At 42.0% G+C, this 19,201-nt stretch overlaps 1 protein-coding gene across 25 annotated transcripts in view; it reads left to right on the top strand.

The window, feature by feature from the left end:
• The window catches only part of SNTG2 (syntrophin gamma 2), a 375,050-nt gene that overhangs the window by 209,539 nt on the left and 146,310 nt on the right, over positions 1 to 19,201 (top strand). For 22 of the 25 annotated variants that reach the window (XR_012422722.1, XR_012422721.1, XR_012422725.1 and 19 more), the window contains one exon: positions 4,679 to 4,770. Coding sequence is in view for 18 of the 25 variants with exons in the window: in XM_074012490.1 (XP_073868591.1) it covers positions 4,679 to 4,770 (92 nt within the window). In the remaining 7 variants the exon portion in view is untranslated. Of the gene's footprint in view, positions 1 to 933; positions 1,270 to 4,678; positions 4,771 to 5,198; positions 6,032 to 19,201 lie in introns of those variants that run through there. The other 3 variants (XM_074012497.1, XM_074012493.1, XM_074012491.1) reach the window with 2 other exon arrangements.

The following is a 19,201-nucleotide window of genomic DNA, read 5'->3' as shown; positions in this document are numbered from 1 at the left end:
TCCTCAGCAACCAGGAACAAATCAATTTCAGCAACTCCATGTTTCCCATCGATCACAGCAGGATAACTGTGCTATTCACAATCTTAGGAAAATCGATCTTACTGCCGTTGTACTAAACATGGATCAGTAAGATTCACTGCATGCCCTGCCATCCACAGAGACCACTCCCTCTGCTAGATGGAGCCACAGGAGCATGGATGAGGACCTGGAGGGTTCTTGAGGAAAAGAGTAAGGGGTGCTGAGAGGCCGTGCATGAGAAAGGCGAATATTCCCAGGGCGGTAGAGGCAGAACATGTTAGCAATCGGACAAAAGTTCGAGGGAGTGAAATGTCACACGCGGCACAGTGGTGCACCCCCTGGGGTTTTGAGAAACTTTGCTGTGAGTCAGGAAGGGGGTGGACGTGATGAGAGCTGCACAGAAGTTCTTGGAGCCAGCAGGGAGGCTCAGGTGTCAGACACATCACGAGGCCCAGCAGTGGGCTCAGATGGGGGAGGAGGACTCACTTGCGAGGGGGCAGCCTGAGTGTCTGAGGATTCTGCAGCAGCTGTGACCATACAGGCTCACCAAGGAAGAAACTAAGACATTTCGTAGATTTTTGCCAGAAAGAAAAAAAAAGAAGATAGTGACTTGGACAGGCGGAGGTGGCACAGATAAAGGAGGAGACAGATGGAAAGCAGGGGTTGCTTTCTGGTGTTGCGAAGTGGGAGTGGGAGTGGGAGCCAGAGGACACTCACTCTGGGGCCGTTCCTGACTTCTCTCTTGGGCAAGGTGACTTCACAGGCAGAGTGAGATGGGTGCTGCGTCTGAGCCAGCTTCCCCAGCTGCTGTTGAAACAGCAGAATTTAAGCAACAGCAGCAGCAACATTGCAACAGCAGATCACAGAGGAAGTGCCCCAGGCAGAGGTTTCCACCGAGCGCTCCTGCCTAGAGATAGTACGGAGCCTGTGTTTCACTCTGAGGATGGGCAGCTCTTGCAATTCTGGTGCCTGAGCCCGCGGGGCAGAGGCTGTCTCTGTTGAGATTCACATCCTGACTTCTGTCTGTGGGCTCCGCTGAAACCCGCAGGCTCCGGGGTCAGTTGCCGGTGACCTAGTGACTTCTGTGAGCGTTGCTGCCCGCGCCCTGAGCAGGGCTGTGCTGACTCTAACTGCTCTGCCTGAACGGGCCCAGCTGCACCGACCACCCCACAGGTCACCAGGCACATGCAGGAAAGGGCAGCCTGGGGCGCAGATCACGGAGGCCAGGGGTGCTGCGTCCCCGTTAATTCAGTAAGTGTCTATTCTCCTTTTTATTTCATTCTTTACAATAAAAAATGTTAACATCTTAGTATCCATAACAATTTAAGCACGGCAGCCGTAATCTCTCCATAAATTCAGGTGAAACGTCCTCTGCTGAATTCACACCGTGAAGGTAAAATTGCGGTGCCCAGGCCGGGCGCGGTGGCTCAAGCCTGTAATCCCAGCACTTTGGGAGGCCGAGACGGGTGGATCACGAGGTCAGGAGATCGAGACCATCCTAACACGGTGAAACCCCGTCTCTACTAAAAAAAATACAAAAAACTAGCCGGGCGTGGTGGCGGCGCCTGTGGTCCCAGCTACTCGGGAGGCTGAGGCCGGAGAATGGCGGGAACCCGGGAGGCGGAGCTTGCAGTGAGCTGAGATCCGGCCACTGCACCCCAGCCTGGGCGGCAGAGCGAGACTCCGTCTCAAAATAAAAAAAAAAAAAAAAAAATTGCGGTGCCCGAGCAGGCTTCACTTTCTGACTGCAGAGCAGCCCCAGTGAGTGGGGAAAGGGAGTACCACAGCAGATCTGTGCGGAAAATGTCCAGCTTCCACATTGTAAAACGTTTATCAAAGAGAAAACAAATAGCTGTTTGAGACTGAGTCAAAGTAGGCTTTTATTTTTCACAAGTCAGGCTCTTGGTCTTTTTATAAAGACACAAAATTCACCGTTTTAAAGTAACACGTCAGCAATTTTAAGTATTTCACTACGTTGTAGAGGCCTTGCTGCTATCTAATTCCAAAACATTTCCATCATCCCAAAAATAAACCGTGTCCCAATTAGCAGTCAGTCCCGATTCTCCCCACCCCAGCCCGCGGCGGCCGGGCATCTCCTTCCTGTCTGTGGATGTGCCTGCTCTGGACGTTTTCTGTGAATGGAATCCCGCTCTGGGGAGCCTTTGTGTCTGACGTCCTCCCTCAGTGTAGTTTCGGAGTCAGCCCCCAGTGTCCCGGCATCGGTGCTGCCTTCTTCCAGCTGAACAGCATCTCTCACAGGGACTTTATCTGTGTTTATGGACCCACGTGCATACCCTTTCATCAGCTGGTGGGCGTTTGTCTTGCTTCTGTTTGGGGGATATTGTGAATTATAGCGCCATGAGCATCTGTGAATGCGTTTTTCTTCGGAGATGCTTTCCTTGCCACCGAGTGGATGCCGCGGACTGGAATTGCTGAGTCCTCTGGTGATTCTAGGCTCAACTTTTTGAATGGCTGCCAAAGTATTTTCCACAGCAGCCACACCATTTTACATTCCAACCAGCATTGCCTGAGGGTAACCGAAGCAGTTTTGATAGGTTGGGGTTAGTTTTTTCTAAGATTAGGTGCTTTAATAAACATTGATTATATACTATATGTTTTCTAATATGATTATTTATTTTTAACACCAACTAAGTCAATTTTTATTGAGAATTCCTGATATTGGGTTTTTAAAAAATAATGGACTTTTATTTGTGATAGAAGAAAGATATAACTATTCACATTTCTGTTCTGGGATATGGATGACAAGATACCCATTCATCAGAAATAAATTTATAGAAATTTAGATTGTAAGTGTGACTGTCAAATGTAAATTTATTGACTATTTACCTGTTTGCTCATTCAGTCAATGGCAGCTTGGATCTGCTGCCATTAGCCATGTGTCTCCTTGGTCTACAGCATGGACTTTGGGATTTTAGAAGATTGCAGTCATTAAAAATATTTTGATTTTCCTCTCAAATTACTGATACAGTGATTATGGATATAAAATAACAGGCATTGGGAAAGAGTTTCAAATAAATAACAGTGAAATGTGCTTCTGAACGCTAAAGGGCAGATTCAGGCGCTGTCTCAGCAACGACCCCGTGAAACGCCCTGGGTGCTGTGTGGAGCCGAAGGCTGGTCCACAGCAGAGTCTTCACCAGACAGTAAACAGTGGCCAGTGAAAAAGGAAAGTTCCTCATCTAGTAAAATTGACAACTACCCTTTACACAAAGTTAAGCAGCTCTTATTTCCCCCAGAGTACTCCAGGTTTCTCAATATCTTAATTTTCACGAAGGAATATGGTATGAAGTGTTTTCTGAAAACATGAGTCTTTGTAGATATCATACAGCTGGACAAAGGGTAACAGCGAGCCATGTTAACTCGCTGAACATTGCACGTCACATTTGCAGAGGCAGATTGGAGGTTAGAGGGTCTTGAGCCTCCGAGCCGTATCGCGTTCCTGTCTGCACCAAGCGAGGCTGGTGGTCACATTATGACTTTCCATATGTGATGCCGATTGATCTTCACTTTAATCCCAGGAAACAGACGGCACAACAGGGCATTCCAAATACAAATGCACAGAGCTGTGTCCACCAGGCTTTCTTCAGCTTCACAGGGGTCTTTCCTGCAAGAGGCCAGTGTGCCAGTTCAAGCCTCCATTCTGCAACAGCACCACATGGTTGTGATGACTGATGGCTGGCTGGTGACAGGTCCTCCTGCTAGTGCTGTTCTCAGTGCTTCTTTCCTCTTTCCAGGCACTCAGGTGATCTAACAACAGGGCCTGGTCTCCACTCATGGATGCATCAAAGGCTCCTTTCTCAGTGTTGGGAGGCCTCTGTTCCACCTGGCTGGGAATCTAGCACGGTCAGGCTACTGTGTTCACGGATCTCTCTTTACGTGGCAATACCACAGAAATGCTGGGTGAAACACTAAGCCACATGGGAGCAGCCCACTCTTATAGTCCAGCCTGAAGATATTGGTGGGAAGGGACAATAAAGGAACAAATACAGCCTTTCTCCCTGAGCTGTTCCCAGGACCTTGGAAATGGCATGAAAGCGCTCTGCGTCCCCTGGGTAATCCATGCAACGTGAAGATCTATGAACTGGCTTGCTTCTGTTTAGCAGATGTAAACTCTGGTTGCACGAGCCTTATTTCCAGGGAAATTATGTTATGAGCACCTGTTTTACCTGTAATGTGCTAAGTGCTTTGAGTGTGAGCTTTTCAATATTGTCTCTGGAAAAAAAAAAAAAAAACCCTTTGAGTGGCCTGGTACGATCATCTCCTTTCAAAAGAGAACACCAAGATCACAGAAGGCGCCTTGTGCTGACCACTCCAGGGGGGCATGTTGACAGGGAGGGCCTGGGCTGCCAGGGGCACACCTTCCCGATGCTGTCCCTCCACCCTGGGGAGCCCTCACAGGAGCCGGCAGTGGTCCCTCCCTTCAGAGGTCAGATCTTGGTGAGGAAACTGTATCACGGCAGGAAGGTGAGAGGCCATTGGGGATGACCCAGCTCATAACTGGGCATCAGCTTCTCTGAGGGTGACCAGGCATTTTGGCGCTGGTGACTTCCCATGCAGAGGTAGAACTGAAGTCACTCCATGGTCACAGTGTGCTTTGTCGAGGCACCAATTGGAAGGAATTTCTCTTGTTTTGCTGCAGGGTCCCCAGGGCCATCCAGCGACCACAGCAGTGGGGCCTCCTCTCCCCTCTTTGACAGCGGTTTGCATCTGAATGGAAACTCCAGTAACACAGTAAGCATATAGATTCTCATTAAATTTTATTTTAACAGAAGTATCAGTAGCCCAGAGATAATCTCTAGACAGAATTAAAAAGATGCTGTACTGCCCAGTGAAGATAATTGTGATGGTTTGAGAGGAAATACTTAGAACACAGATTCAAGGTGCTGTTCTGTTGACATTTACTCCCACGTGGGACACCTCATGATTGCATTATAGGATATTTTAAGCTCATAATTCACAGCATCTCAGTGAGCAGGCAAGAATACTTTGAGTCCTGCCTCTGATTTACATATCACTGTGACTGTAGGAAGGATTCAGGTTATTTTTAGGAAACTTCTGTGAGACTCCCATTAATTTCTGAACAGAAAATACCTAAGGAGGCATGAACACTGTATAATGCAGTGAGTTTTAATCACATTCCAAATATCCACCCTCCCAAGGAAACCAGACTCAAGCAAAAGGAGAACCTGCAGCTCCCCGGGGCATGGGACTCCCACCCTCCTCCCTCAGAAGCCTGGGCTGTCAGAGAACCTGCAGCTCCCTGGGGCACAGGGCTCATGCCCTCCTCCCTCAGAAGCCTGAACTCTGACTCCCACAGGGTGACCTGTGAGCTGCACCCCTTGGGGAATTCATCATCCACAGAGGCATTAGTGCACGAGAAATGTAGAATCCTGTAAGCAGTTTGAAAAAATGTTTTATTGTAAATCATTCCAGTCACATCATCAAAATGACCAGATACTTCATACACAGGGAGAACAGAGAGAAAAATATTCATGTTTGTACAATCTGTGTTTAAGATGTCTGACTACTCCATTTCTAACCAATTAATTGAGCTTTTGATAATTAAAAATTGCATTTAGACTCTGTGTCAGTTATGAAGCAAAATAAAGCAAATGCCCATGAAATTGCAGTTCTCATCAATAATTAGAGTATTGTCCCTAGCTTTTCATCTGTGTACTCTTCCATACCCCATTTTCTGGCCTGCCCAGAGATATAAGGCATCCTGAATTTTGTGTTTATCATTCTCTTGATTAAAAAATGTTTTATCTGTAAATATATAATTTCATTTTATTGCAAGGCTTATAAAATATTATTCTGCCATAGTCTTCTGAGATTTGCATGTTTACTTACTGTTTGTTTCTATGAGGTTTTTTGCTGTATGATATTTCACTACAGTTTATTTATCCATTGTCAGTTGCCCATGGACACTTGGCTTTTGTTTTATGTTTGTTTTCCTAGTTTATCATCATTAAAACCAGCACAGCCATAAAGATACTTATAAATGTCTCTTGGCTATTCTATAAGGTAGAATTTCTGAGTGCTAGATTATGCTAGGATGTTCTATTTTCAAAATAACAGCAAGTTTTCTACAAAAGTGGCTGTGCAGTTTATATTCCTACAGCTCTAGGGAATTCCAGTTGAGCCACAGCCTCTCCAGTGCTAGGTAATTTTTGACTTAATATTCAAAGTACAGTAGCTGTAAAATTGTTCTCTCTCTGGGACTCTATTTCATTTCCATCATTACTAATGAGTTTTATTTACTTTTCCTATTTGTATTTTCCTTTGGCTTTTCCCCTTCTGTGAAATGCTATTCATCTCTTTGGCACATTTACCATGAAGGTGATCTTTTTTCTTACAAATCCGTTGAAATGTTTAATATATACTTGGTAATAATATTTTGGTGGTAATGGGTTAAAAATCTCTTCCTACAGCTGATAACTTGTCTTTTTCATTTTGTTTGTGCTATCTTTTGTGGTCTTGTGGTTTTAGGATCTTGTTCAAGAAATCTTTCCTATCCTAAGTTCATAAATATATTTCCTTATATTTTCCTCTAAATATTGTTAATGTTTGCTTTTCACATTAGGTCTCTAAATTCCATGAGATCTATTTTTGTGAAACCTATGCAAGGTAGAGTTCCAGGTGCGTTTCTGTGGATAACCAGTTGTCTCAACACTGTTTCTGGGTGATCTGCAATGCCATGGCTCACATGTAACCAGCGCCGTGAGCACAGGCGTGTGCTGCTGAGACCTCTGTTGTATTCTGATGGTCAATATCAACGGCAATATCACACTATGTAATTACTAGGTATTTATAATCAATTTGTGTCATCTGTAGGCCTTGCCCTCTTGCCACCTCCTAACTCACTCTATTTTTTCCGTCTTCTCTCTTTCTTTGTTTTTTCTTGTGAATTTCAATAGCTCTTGATCCAATTCTACAAAAAAACAGTGTTGGGATTTTGACTGTAATCACCAGATTTACTGGGAAGAATCAAACCTTTCTGATTCACCTTTCCTGCTTATGGAAAGCATATTTATTTGTGCTATCTTTGAATTAATACTGCTTCATTTCTTTCCATATTCTTTAATATTTTCCTACAGAGTCTTTTTAAAATTAATTTTACAAGAGGATTATACAATTCCATTTGTCTGCAACACCCCGTCCCCCAAGCCAGCACCATCCAGCAGGGGGAAACTGTCCTCCTACCCTTTCTGTGCAGTGTCCTCAGCGTTTCTCTCCCACTGTGTGGCTGTAACTTTTTGAGTGGACTCTAAACTCTTCCTGGAAGGAGACACAGAGCATGAGGCATGATTCGGTGTCATTCCAGGAAAGGTCAGACAGTGTGTGGCTCTGGTAAGCGCAATGGAAAAGTAACATGAGAGCAACATTGAAGGGAGGCTGCCTGGTTTAGCCTGGTTCTCCCAGTTCTCCCAGTTCTCCCGACTCTCCTAGTTCTTCAGGCTTTGGTGGATATGATCCTCCTGTCAACGAGTAATTGAGGAATTATGGAAGGGACATGGGTAAAGTGACCAGCCTAATGCTTAGAATATGTCATCTTCAGACATCCTCCTCCTCCTTATCAGCAAGAGAAAGAGAAAAGTGCTGAACTTAAAAGTCTTTGTAGTTATTCATATGGTTATCTCAGCTCCAGAATAAAGCATCGTCAGGTTATTTAAACTCATTACAGAGAATGTGAATTGCAGAGTTTTAAAATAGTTTTAATATGTTCTTTTTAGAAGGCTATCAAGACTCGATATTGAGACCTATCTGAGGGTGAAGGGTGGGAGGAGGAAGAGGATCAGAAAAAATAACTATTTGGTATTAGGATTAATACCTGGGTAAAGAAATAACCTGTGTAACAAGCCCCCATGACACAAATTTACCTATATAACAAACCTGTACATGCACCCCTGAACCTAAAATAAAGTTTTTTTTTTAAAGAAAAACTTAAAAATTGGCAAATGGAATCTAATTAAACTAAAGAGCTTCTGCACAGCAAAAGCAACTATCATCAGATTGAACAGGCAAGTTACAAAGTGGGAGAAAATTTTTGCAATCTATCTGTCTGACAAAGGTCTAATATCCAGAATCTACAAGAGACTTAAACAAATTTACAAGAAAAAAAAGACATTAAATGTAGGCAAAGGACATGAACAGATACATCGCAAAAGAAGACATTCATGTGGCCAACAAACAGAGGAAAAAGGCTCATCATTACTTATCCTCAGAGAAATGCAAATCAAAACCACAATGAGATACCATCTCAGGCCAGTCAGGATGGTGATCATTAAAAAGTCAGATGATGTCGAGGTTGCAGAGAAATAGGAACATTTTTTCACTGTTGGTGGGAATGTAAATTCATTCAACCATTGTGGAAGATGGTGTGGTGATCCTCAAAGGTCTAGAACCAGAAATAGCATTTGACTCAGCAGTCCCATTACTGGGTATATACCAAAAGGAATGTAAATTATTCTGTTGCAACAATACATGCATGTGTATGTTAATTGCAGAACTAATCACAATTGTAAACACATGGAATCAACCCAAATGCCCATCAATGATAGACTGGATAAAGAAAATGTCATAGAGATACACCATGGAATACTATGCAGCCATAAAGAAGAACAAGAATATGTCCTTTGCAGGGACATGGATGGAGCTGAAGCCATTATCCTCATCAGAATAAGGCAGGAACCGAAAAGCAAACACTACATGTCCTCACTTATAAGTGGGAACTGAACTATGAGAACACATGGACACAGGGAGAGGAACAACACACACTGGGGCCTGGCAAGAGGTGGGGGCCCACAGCGGGAGGGAGAGCATCAGGAGAAAGTAGCTAATGGATGATGGGCTTAATACCTAGGAGATGGGTTGATAGGTGCAGCAAACCATCATGGCACACGTTTACCAATGTAACAAACGTGCACATCCTGCACATGTACCCTGGAACTTAAAAATTAAAAAAAAAAAAAAAACTTTAGAAGGAGCCAGAAGTTAAAAAGAAAATAATAGTAAAATTGACAACTTCTTTCTCAACAAAAACAAGAGAAGCTAGAGAAAATGAAATGACAGCTTTAAAGTATGAAAAAGAAATTAATTCCTGTTTAAAATTCTATACCCAGCAAACATGCTTCAAAAGTGAAGAAACAAATACAATATTTTCTGACAAAAAAGAGATAATTGTTTCCAGTAGATCAGCACTTTCATTTTATTGTATTTTTTTTGAAAAGGAAACTAAGCATACCCACATAGCCCTTCAAGTTGACATGCACTTCCTGATGGGATAAAAGGTTATTGGCACACTGCTGAATGAAAACAACATTTAAATAATTTCATTTATGTAAATTTGTCACAAAAGCTTAGCAGTGATTGCATGTATTGTTAAATATGAGATAATTTTTATATTAACCATACTACTATATTGTTGGAATTTGGGACGATAAACACTTATTTTGTTGTTGTTCATTAAAATATTTAATTATATGATAAACACTCCTGGTATAATATCAAGGAAAAAAACATAAATGAAAATGTTTTAAAAGTCTCAAAATCCTGTGAGAATTTTAGAGACATTCTAATTGGTTTTCTGGATGGTACTTTAATAATCTGAAAGCCAATTTTCTGTGTAGTTAGTTGACCATTGGGCCCTCTCTTGTGGAGATGATTTAAAGCATTGTGATTATTCTTCACACTCAAGAGTATGTTTTATAGTACATAGCAAAGTGGTAATACTAGCACTGATAGTGTCTATGGACTGGAGAATAAAACAGACGGCACAATTTCTTTCTTGAAAGAGGTGAGTTGGAAACTTTCTAGACTCAAAGGATTTAAGCTGCTTTGATGGCTGCATTTTCAGACTTACCAGCTTCACTTTCATCCTCCCAGGAACAGGCCTGATGGAGCAAAAAGCAAAGTTTGTCATGTTCAGAGAAACCTTGTAATCACAAGAAACCTGGAGGAATGGTTTCCATCTTTACAATTGGAAACCTCTGACCCCTGCTGCATTAGCAACCTCTTCCTCTGGAGGCGGGATAGGTGGTGTGTCACGTTCCCTCTCTGTCCTGACAGCCGAAGTAATTCCCTGAGCTACCTTATATATTTGGCAATTTTTCCATGTTATTATTTGAAGCTAAATTACTAACTACCTGCTTTCCCAGAAGTCACATTTCTCATTTCTTTCTCTTCTGCCTTCTAAAAGTTGAAGCTTGCGGAGAGCCTTTGCTTCTAGTTGCCACATATCCTCTCCCAGCACCTGAGTATGGCTCACATAGTTTAAGATTCTAAGTTCCTGATTTATACTATGCCATTTTTGTCTCAAGAATCCTTACTAAACATTTATAATGAAGGAAAACTCCCACTCACATTAATGTCATGCGTTTAGATTTGAAAGTACAGAATCCATTGCTCTCTCACCCATTGCTGAATCCATTGCTGCTTCTTTCCATCTTCTGCAAATTCTGTCCTGACTGGCTTGTTAATTGGTTGGTGTGCAGCTTTCCTTCAAAGGGTGCACAGAGGGCTGCCTCCCTGATTGCGTGCATGTGCAAAAATGCTTTTCCTCGCCTTGGGAGTTGGTGCTTTCACTCAGTGTTCTGGGTTCTTGGATTGCCGACCAGATCCTTTGAGAGGACTTAAAATGCTCACCTATGGCTTCTGCTTTAGCTGTGCCTGTGCAAGTCTAACGTGGGACTCACTAATTTTCCTTTGTAAGAAACCTTTACCAAAAATGAATAAGGAGTTACAGAGAACAAAATATTTCTGATAGTAAATCCCTGCTTTTCTAACTTAAAAATTTCAAAAAAAAAAAAAAGACTAATCAAAAAGACTCTGGTCATTGTAATTAAATGAATGAATCAAGAAGGGTATAGGAAAAAAGCCTCAAAACAAAAATTACAGAAGGTATAAGAGAACAGATGAGAAACTTGTTATTAGTAGTCACAAAAAAGAAAAGGCAGCTATAATAATAAAAATAATAAAGTATTGAATCTGCAATCTGAGAGGAAAGATTGCCTCCCAGGCAGAGATAGCGAATGGCCTTGTACATTTAATTGATGTACAAGGTGTCTGCAGTGAAGTAGGTGTCTCTGAAATGACAACTTACTTCACAGCATCTTTGTCAAGATATAGCATGTCTCCAGAATCTAGAAGTATTCCTCCCAGAAGTAATCACTATTTTTGTTTGTTTGTTTGCTTGTTTGAGACAGGGTCTCCCACTGTTTCCCAGGCTGGAGTGCAATGATGGGATCTGGGCTCACTGCAACCTCAAGTTCCTGGTCTCAAGTAATCCCCCCAACTCAGCCTCCCCAGTAGCTGGGACAATAGATGTGTGCCACCATGCCTAGATGATTTTTGTATCTTTTTTCATGGAGTTTCACCATGGTGCCCAGGCTGGTCTTGAACTCCTGGGGTCAAGCAATCCTCCCTCCTCAGCCCCCTAAAGTGCTGGAATTACAGGCATGTGCCATGGCACCTAGCCTAATCACTGTTTTGACCTCTATAACCATAGATTCCTTTTGCCTGTTTTTGAATTTCACATGAATGAGAGTCATACTCTTGTGTTTGACTTTGTTTGCTCAATATTGTGACATTTGTTTGCTCAATATTATGACATTATATGCAGCAGTATACTTTTTTATTTTTCATTGCTATCCAGTGTTCCACTGTATGCTCATAACATATTTCCATCTAATCTAATGATGGTAGGCATTGGAGTTTTCTGATTGGGGCCTATTACATATAAAACTGTTATGATCATTTGTGGACATGTCTTTTAGGGGACATAGTATTCATTTTCTTTTGGGTGTATACTCAGGAGTGCAGTTGCAGGGTGATATGATATGTGTATGTACTTACCTTTAGCAGATCCTGCTTGGCAGTTTTTTCAAACGGGTTGTACCAACTGACCACCAGCAGGGTGAAGTGTGAGAATTCCAGTTGCACATTCTTGCATCATGTCGTGTCATATACCTTCACCAGTAAGACTGGACAGATAGAGAATAGTATTTCTTTAACATCATCAACAAAATGGCACAACAGCAAGTTCAAAAAATTGATGGGAATTAGCAACTTTATGATTCAATCAGGGCATTTTATTTTTATTGTATATATTTATGTATGTGTATACACATATAAAACAACTTAAAATATTTTCAAAAGCTATTTACACACTCTCAGTTCATGAAGTTTTTCTTTTTCAAAAAGCTCAAATGCAAAAGGAATTTATTCTTGCTGAAGGAAAAATTAAGGAAACCTAGAACATATAGTTATTCAAAAGAGGAAAGAAGTTAGCATTAAAAAACGAGTTTTTCCATGTATTTCCATTTTTTTCTCAAACAAATATAAGGAAAGGTGCTTTCTACTTCTGGTAGTGTCTTAGAATAGCTGTTAGAAAGGGACTGTCCCATGACAAAACCCTATTTCCTACAAAAAATATAAAATAGTTATTGCTTGACTTGCAGAATTTCAGAGAGTTGAATGGAGATGAACTGAATGTGGAGTGTTGAGTTACAAGCCCTCAAGGATTGTGGGGGCCACCCTGGGTCCTAATACTTCTATAGACCCCCAGTCCATTAGGAGACTAAGCCTGGGTCAGCAGTAGAAGGAAGGGGTCAGAATTGGAGAATTCTACATTAATCCAGGAATTCAGGAACATGGCTAAGTTGATTCCAGCCCACAGTACAAGTAACTGAAAACGCATTTAATTTAGGCCCCAAAGTTATCCATAAATTAAGTTCAACCAAATATGGGAACATCAACACATTTTATCAAACATATAAGGGAAAATACTACATAGATGAGTGAGCAAAAAATAAAAAAATAAAAACAATAGACTCAGGCAACTAAAACATATAGATTTTCAGACATTGAATATAAAATAACTATGATTACTGTCTTAGCCAATTATCACACTGCTATAAAGAAATACCCGAAACTGGGAAATTCATAAAGAAAAGAGGTTTAATTGGCTCATGTTTCCATAGGCTGTGCAGGAAATATGGCTGGGGAGGCCTCAGGAAACTTACAATCATGGTGGAAAGTGAAGCAGGAGCAGGCATGCCTTCACATGGCCAGAGCAGGAGGAAGAGCAAGGAGCGGGAAGTGCTACATAGTTTTAAACAACCAGATCTCATGCGAACTCATTCACTATTATAAGAATAGCAAGGGAAAATCTACCCCCATGATTCACTCACCTCCCATCAGGCCCTTCTTCCAACATTGGGGATTACAATTCAACATGAGATTTGGGCAGAGACACAAATTCAAAATATATCATTCCACCCTTGACCCCTGCCAAGTCTCATGTCCTTCTCACATTGCCGATTGCAATCATTCCTTCTCAACAGTCCCCCAAGTTTTAACTCATTTCAGCATTAACTCAAAAGTCCATTGTTCAAAGTCTCACCTAAGACAAAGCAAGTCCCTTCCACCTATGAGCATGTAAAATAATAAAAAAAAAAGTTAGTTACTTCCAAGATACAATGGGGATACAGGCATTGGGTAAATACGCCCATTTTAAATGGGAGAAATCAGCCCAAACGAAAGAGCTGCAGGCCCCATGCAAGTCTGAAATCCAAAAAGGCAGTCATTAAATCTTAAAGCTCCAAAATAATCTATTTTGACTCCATGTCTCACATCCAGGCCACTCTGATGCAAGGGGTGGGTTCTCAAGGCCTTGGGCAGTCCCACTGCTGTGGCTCTTCAAGGCTCAGCTCTCATGACTGCTCTCAAAGACTGGCATTGAGTGCCTGCGGGTCTTCCAGGAACATGGTGCAAACTATCAGTAGATGTACCATTCTGGGGTCTGGAGGATGGTAGCCTTCTTCTCACAGTTCCAGTAGTCAGTGTCCTAGTGGAGACTCTGTGTGGGAGCTCCAACCCCACATTTCCCCTCTGCACTGCCCTAGCAGAGGTTCTCCATGAGGGCTTCTCCCCTGCAGCAGACTTCTGCTGGGACATGCAGGAATTTACATACATCCTCTGAAATCTAGGCAGAGGCTTCCAAACCTTGATTCTTGCCCTCTGTGCACCTACAGGCTTAACACCACGTGGAAACCACCAAGGCTTACAACTTGCACTCTCTGGAGCAGAGGCCTGAGACATATCTGGGACCCTTATAACCATGGTGGGAGCTGGAGTGACTGGGAGGCAGGGGGCAGTGTCCCAAGATTGCACAGGGCAGCAGGGCCCTGGGAATAATTCTTCCCTCCAAGGCCTCTAGGTCTATGATGGGATGGACTGCCAAGAAGGTCTCTGAAATGTCTTCAAGGCATTTTCCTTGTTGTTTTGGCTATTAACATTTGGCTCCTCTTTACTTATGTAAATTTCTGCAACCGGCTGGAATTCATCCCCTGAAAATGGGTTTTTCTTTTCTACAACATCGACAGGCTGCACATTTTCCAAACTTTTACATTCTGCTTTCCTCTTACATAAGTTCTACTTTTACATCTTTTTTTTGCAAACAAATATGAACATAGGTTGCTGGAAGCAGCCAGGCCCCATCTTGAATTCTTTGCTGCTCAGAAATTTCTTCCACCAGATACCCCGTATCATAACTCTCAAGTTCAACGTTCCACAGATCCCTAGAGCAGGAGCACAATGCCTCCAACCTCTTTGCTAAAGTGTAACAAAAGTGATTACCTTTACTGTAGTTTCTAATAAGTTGCTCATTTCCATCTGAGACCACCTAAGCCCGGACTTCGTTCACTATCAGCATTTTGGTCACAACAACTTAACAAGTCTCTAGGAAGTTTCAAACATTCGCATTTAAAACGTAGCTGATAGAAAAGATTATAGACATTTAAATAAATAACTTAGGATCTTCAAATCGGAAAGGGTTGCTTGGCAGAAGAGAGTAAATTGTTTCCTTCCCTATACATTAACGTATTTTTTAGATAAAAACGAAGTGGTTGTATATAAACAGCAGTTCTGTTAAGAACCACACATGGACTCTGAGGAGATAGAAGATTTGGGCTCGGGAGGCATGGAAATCCCAGGAGTCAGAGCCAGATGATGTGGGGCAGAGGGAGTTGGGAACGTGGTTTCCACACAAGGTTCTGGTTTACGGCTGTGTTTTCTATTTAGGTGACTTAGAAATGTCTGAGTTCAGGAAGCAGCGTTTCTGGAGAGTTCTCTGCAGCCGGTGCGAAGATCATTATGGATGCTTGTGTCTTCACCATAGAATCCACACCCTGGGATTTATTACAAGGGGTGTTCCCCAGCCAGTGCTGTGATAAGAAAAGTGGATTTAATCTAATTTCCAAGAATATGAAAATAACTATGTGGTGACACTGTCGTGTGATGAAATTTGTCAGTATTTTCAAGTGGAATTTACCAAGAATTTTTAATTACCAAGAATTAAAATTAAAAATTCTTGGTAAACTAATTTTTTAAATTTAGCAAACACATGGATGTTTTCTAGAATTAAAGCAAGGCTCTGTCTCAATAATCATCATCATCTGGTTGGAACAATGTGAGACTGGCTTCCTTCATGCAGGACATCTCGAGCCTGCGTTAATCAGTCGTGTTGCTCCAAGGGAAAATGTGCTAAGGGGACTTCTCAGACTCCTCTGACCACACCCTCCCTCCTACACCCTCCCCTAGTGGAATAGACCAGCAAAAGTTGCATTTCATGGAGCAGAATTTGGGCGTCCTGTTCTAGAGGTTTTGTGATGATAAAATGTGTACATTCACTGTCAGATTTATGGCAGATAAAGGAATGTTTCCACACAATTTGTCCTGTTAATCAGAAGGTGCCCTGTCCTCTGTGGGTAGTGGGCGGAAGAGAGCAGCCAGACACCTGCAGGTCAGCCTCCGTGTTCAGCTGGTCCATGTGAAAGGCTCAGAGGCCATACTGGAGACCCCTCTACGAGGGACTCAGGGAGGAAGGGGCTGCAGAGGATGCCTGCCGCATGGCAGGGAGACAGGGCAGGGGCTAGGGCCCCATTACACAGTCTACAGCAGACCCCCCAAATTCCTCCTTGTTGTAATAGCTTCACCATTCTATCCCAAATTCAGAACTCTTTGTTCTGTTTCAAAGTTGCTGTTTAATATAGGTGGCTCTGAAACTGGAATGGGTGACTCCTGCCAAGCTGAGGGGAACTCCCAGAACCTCCTGAATTTTCTCAGGTGGCAGGTGGACAACTGGGGAGGTTCTTGGCACAACTGGGGAAAGCCGTCCCTCCTGGAGGCTCTGCAGACAACTGCTCACCCCTGATGAAAAGGACTGGAAGGCGTCGCCCAGGCTTCATCACTGATACCCGAGGACCTGCTTTTGTTTGATTCTTCGCTTGTCTATTTTTCTGAGATACTAAATAAGCAACACATATTTTAGAAGTCCATTGCTGTATTGAAAAGTAAATCATTTAAAACACTCATTGCTAATGGCCACAGTGATGGACCTGCCTCAGGATTGCAGAATATATCTCCCCTGCATAAAGAAGAAAAAAGAAACATTTGTATGTGTTACATTTTGGACATGGGTTTCCAGTTTCTTTTCAGCCATAAAGAAGATAGTCCTGAGCATTTCTAGGCTTTGTTAGACTCTCGCCTGACAGCAAAGGGTAGAAGTAAATTTATTTTTATAAAGACTGCAAGAATTCACCATCTACTGCATGTTTCTAGGTGAACATGGTTTACACTTTAGATTCCTGACCACACTTTACACCCACCTGAATAACTCTGAACACATGAAAACCAAACAAAACAACTTCTCACTGTTATTAAGACCTTGATTTGTAGTTGGTCTATTCTGACTTTCTGAGGGGAGCTTTGGCTGCAGGCCACAGTGTGGGCACACTTAGCTCTGTCGGACCCTCATCTCCCTCCAGCCAGTCTGTCTCCCATCCCCAGGCCCAGAGTGTGCAGATGAGATATGCACTGGACCACGTGTGCGCAGGGCAGGAGTCCTGGCAGCCTTTCCTCTGCCACATTAGTGGTTATTGTTGGAAGTAGCAAGAGCGTTGTTTCCACTTCTCATTTTATACCACCCATGATCCTCTCTTTACAAGAAGCTGCATCTCCCAGAGAGTTAGAAGTAGGAGGAAGCAGGGTGAGCCCTGCACAAGGAAAGAAGCATGGTCAGGATCGGGGAGAAGCACTGGTGATGCAGTCCGGAGTGTTGTCTTTCTCTGTATCCTGCTGGATGCCGGGTTTTCCAGGTGTTTACAAACTCCCAGCAAAGGCCTCAGGCAGTTTCACCTTGTGACCACGTACAGCTGTGAAAATCACACATATTTTACAAATTTAAAGTATAGGAGTGTAGGAATCCTTCTTTCTTAGAACTTCTTAGGCACTTAAAGATTTCAAATTTCCTCAAAGGACTAAAGGCCCTGTAGGTACCACATTGGTTGATTCATCCTGGCCAATATTTTACAGTTTTGGCCACTTTCAGCTAAGATTTCTTAGTGATATTGTGTTGCTGCCTACAATAGTTAAATTCTTTCCCCATTATGTTTGTGATGATTATACTCTAAAATTATACTAAAACTGGCCTCCGGTAGGTTTTATAAAGGTGAAAATTATGAACGTGTGACCCAGAGGCATATTTTGTCCGCTGATCAGGCTTATTTATTTATCATACTTTAAGTTCGGGGGTAAATGTGCAGAACGTGCAGTTTTGTTACATAGGTATACACTTGCCGTAGTGGTTTGCTACACTGTCAACCCGCCATCTACGTTAGGTATTTCTCCTAATGCTATCCCTCCCCTAACCTCCCACCCCACAACAGGCCCCAGTGTATGATGTTCCCCTCCCTATGTCCATGTGTTCTCATTGTTCAACTCCCACTTACGAGTGAGAACACGTGGTGTTTTGTTTTCTGTTCTTGCGTTAATTTGCAGAGAATGATTGGTTTCCAGCATCATCCATGTCCCTGCAAAAGACATGAACTCATCCTTTTTCATGGCTGTATAGTATTTATAGTATTCCATGGTATATATGTGCCACATTTTCTTTATCCCGTCTGTCTTTGATGGGCATTTGAGTTGGTTCCAAGTCTTTGCTATTGTGAACAGTGCCAAAGTAAACATATGTGTGCATATGTCTTTATAGTAGAATGATTTATAATCCTTTGGGCATATACCCAGTAATGGGATTGCTGGGTCAAATGGTATTTCTAGTTCTAGATCCTTGAGGAGTTGCCACACTGTCTTCCACAATGGTTGAACTAATCTACACTCTGACCAACAGTGTAAAAGCGTCCCTATTTCTCCACATCCTCTCCAGCATCTGTTGTTTCCTTTTTAATGATTGCCATTCCAACTGACGTGAGATGGTATCACATTGTGGTTTTGATTTGCATTTCTCTAATTACTGGTGATGATAAGCTTTTTTTCATATGGCTGTTGGCTGCATAAATGTCTTCTTTTGAGAAGTGTCTGTTCATATCTGTCGCCCACTGTTTGATGGGGTTATTTTTTTTTTCTTGTAAATCTGTTTAAGTTATTTGTAGATTCTGGATATTAGCCCTTTGTCAGATGAATAGATTGCAAAAATTTTCTCCCATTCTGTAGGCTGCCTGTTCACTCTGATGATAGTTTCTTTTGCTGTGCAGAAGCTCTTTAGTTTAATCAGATCCCATTTGTCTATTTTGGCTTTTGTTGCCATTGCTTTTGGTGTTTTAGTCATGAAGTCTTTGCCCACGGCATAATTATTTTTAATTGTACATGAAGTTGTGGATATTATGTTATTAAAGATTAACTCTTTTCCTGGGTTTAGTGATTATCTTTATTGATCAGGAAAAAAATTAAACTCACATTTTTGGGATAATCTAAAAATAACATCATGATATTACAGCATACCATGAAGAAGTTAACTCTAAAGGCCTACAGTATATAATAAAAGTTTGGGTTTGGAATCTTCTTTTGTGTGTCATGCATAACTCAAACTTTGCATATCACCTTCTTCTTAATCTCCAGTAAGTAACTGCTTTATAGTTTCAGACTCCATGTTAGGTCAGAATATTCAATATCAAAGACTTTTGATAATACCCCCAAATTTACCAAAGAGATAGATATTATAAAAACAAGGAAACAAACAGAAATCTTAGAACTCAATAACTCAATGGATGATATAAAAATACAGACGAGAACTTCAGCAATGAAGTAGATCAAGCAAAATAATGAATTTCTGAACTTGAAGACAGGTCTTCTGAAATAACCCAGT

This window comes from Macaca fascicularis, chromosome 13, assembly GCF_037993035.2.
Source record: "Macaca fascicularis isolate 582-1 chromosome 13, T2T-MFA8v1.1".
Classification (NCBI taxonomy): domain Eukaryota; kingdom Metazoa; phylum Chordata; class Mammalia; order Primates; family Cercopithecidae; genus Macaca; species Macaca fascicularis.
The sequence above is the reverse complement of the archived record's forward strand: the minus strand, read 5'-3'. Positions and strand labels throughout refer to the sequence as shown.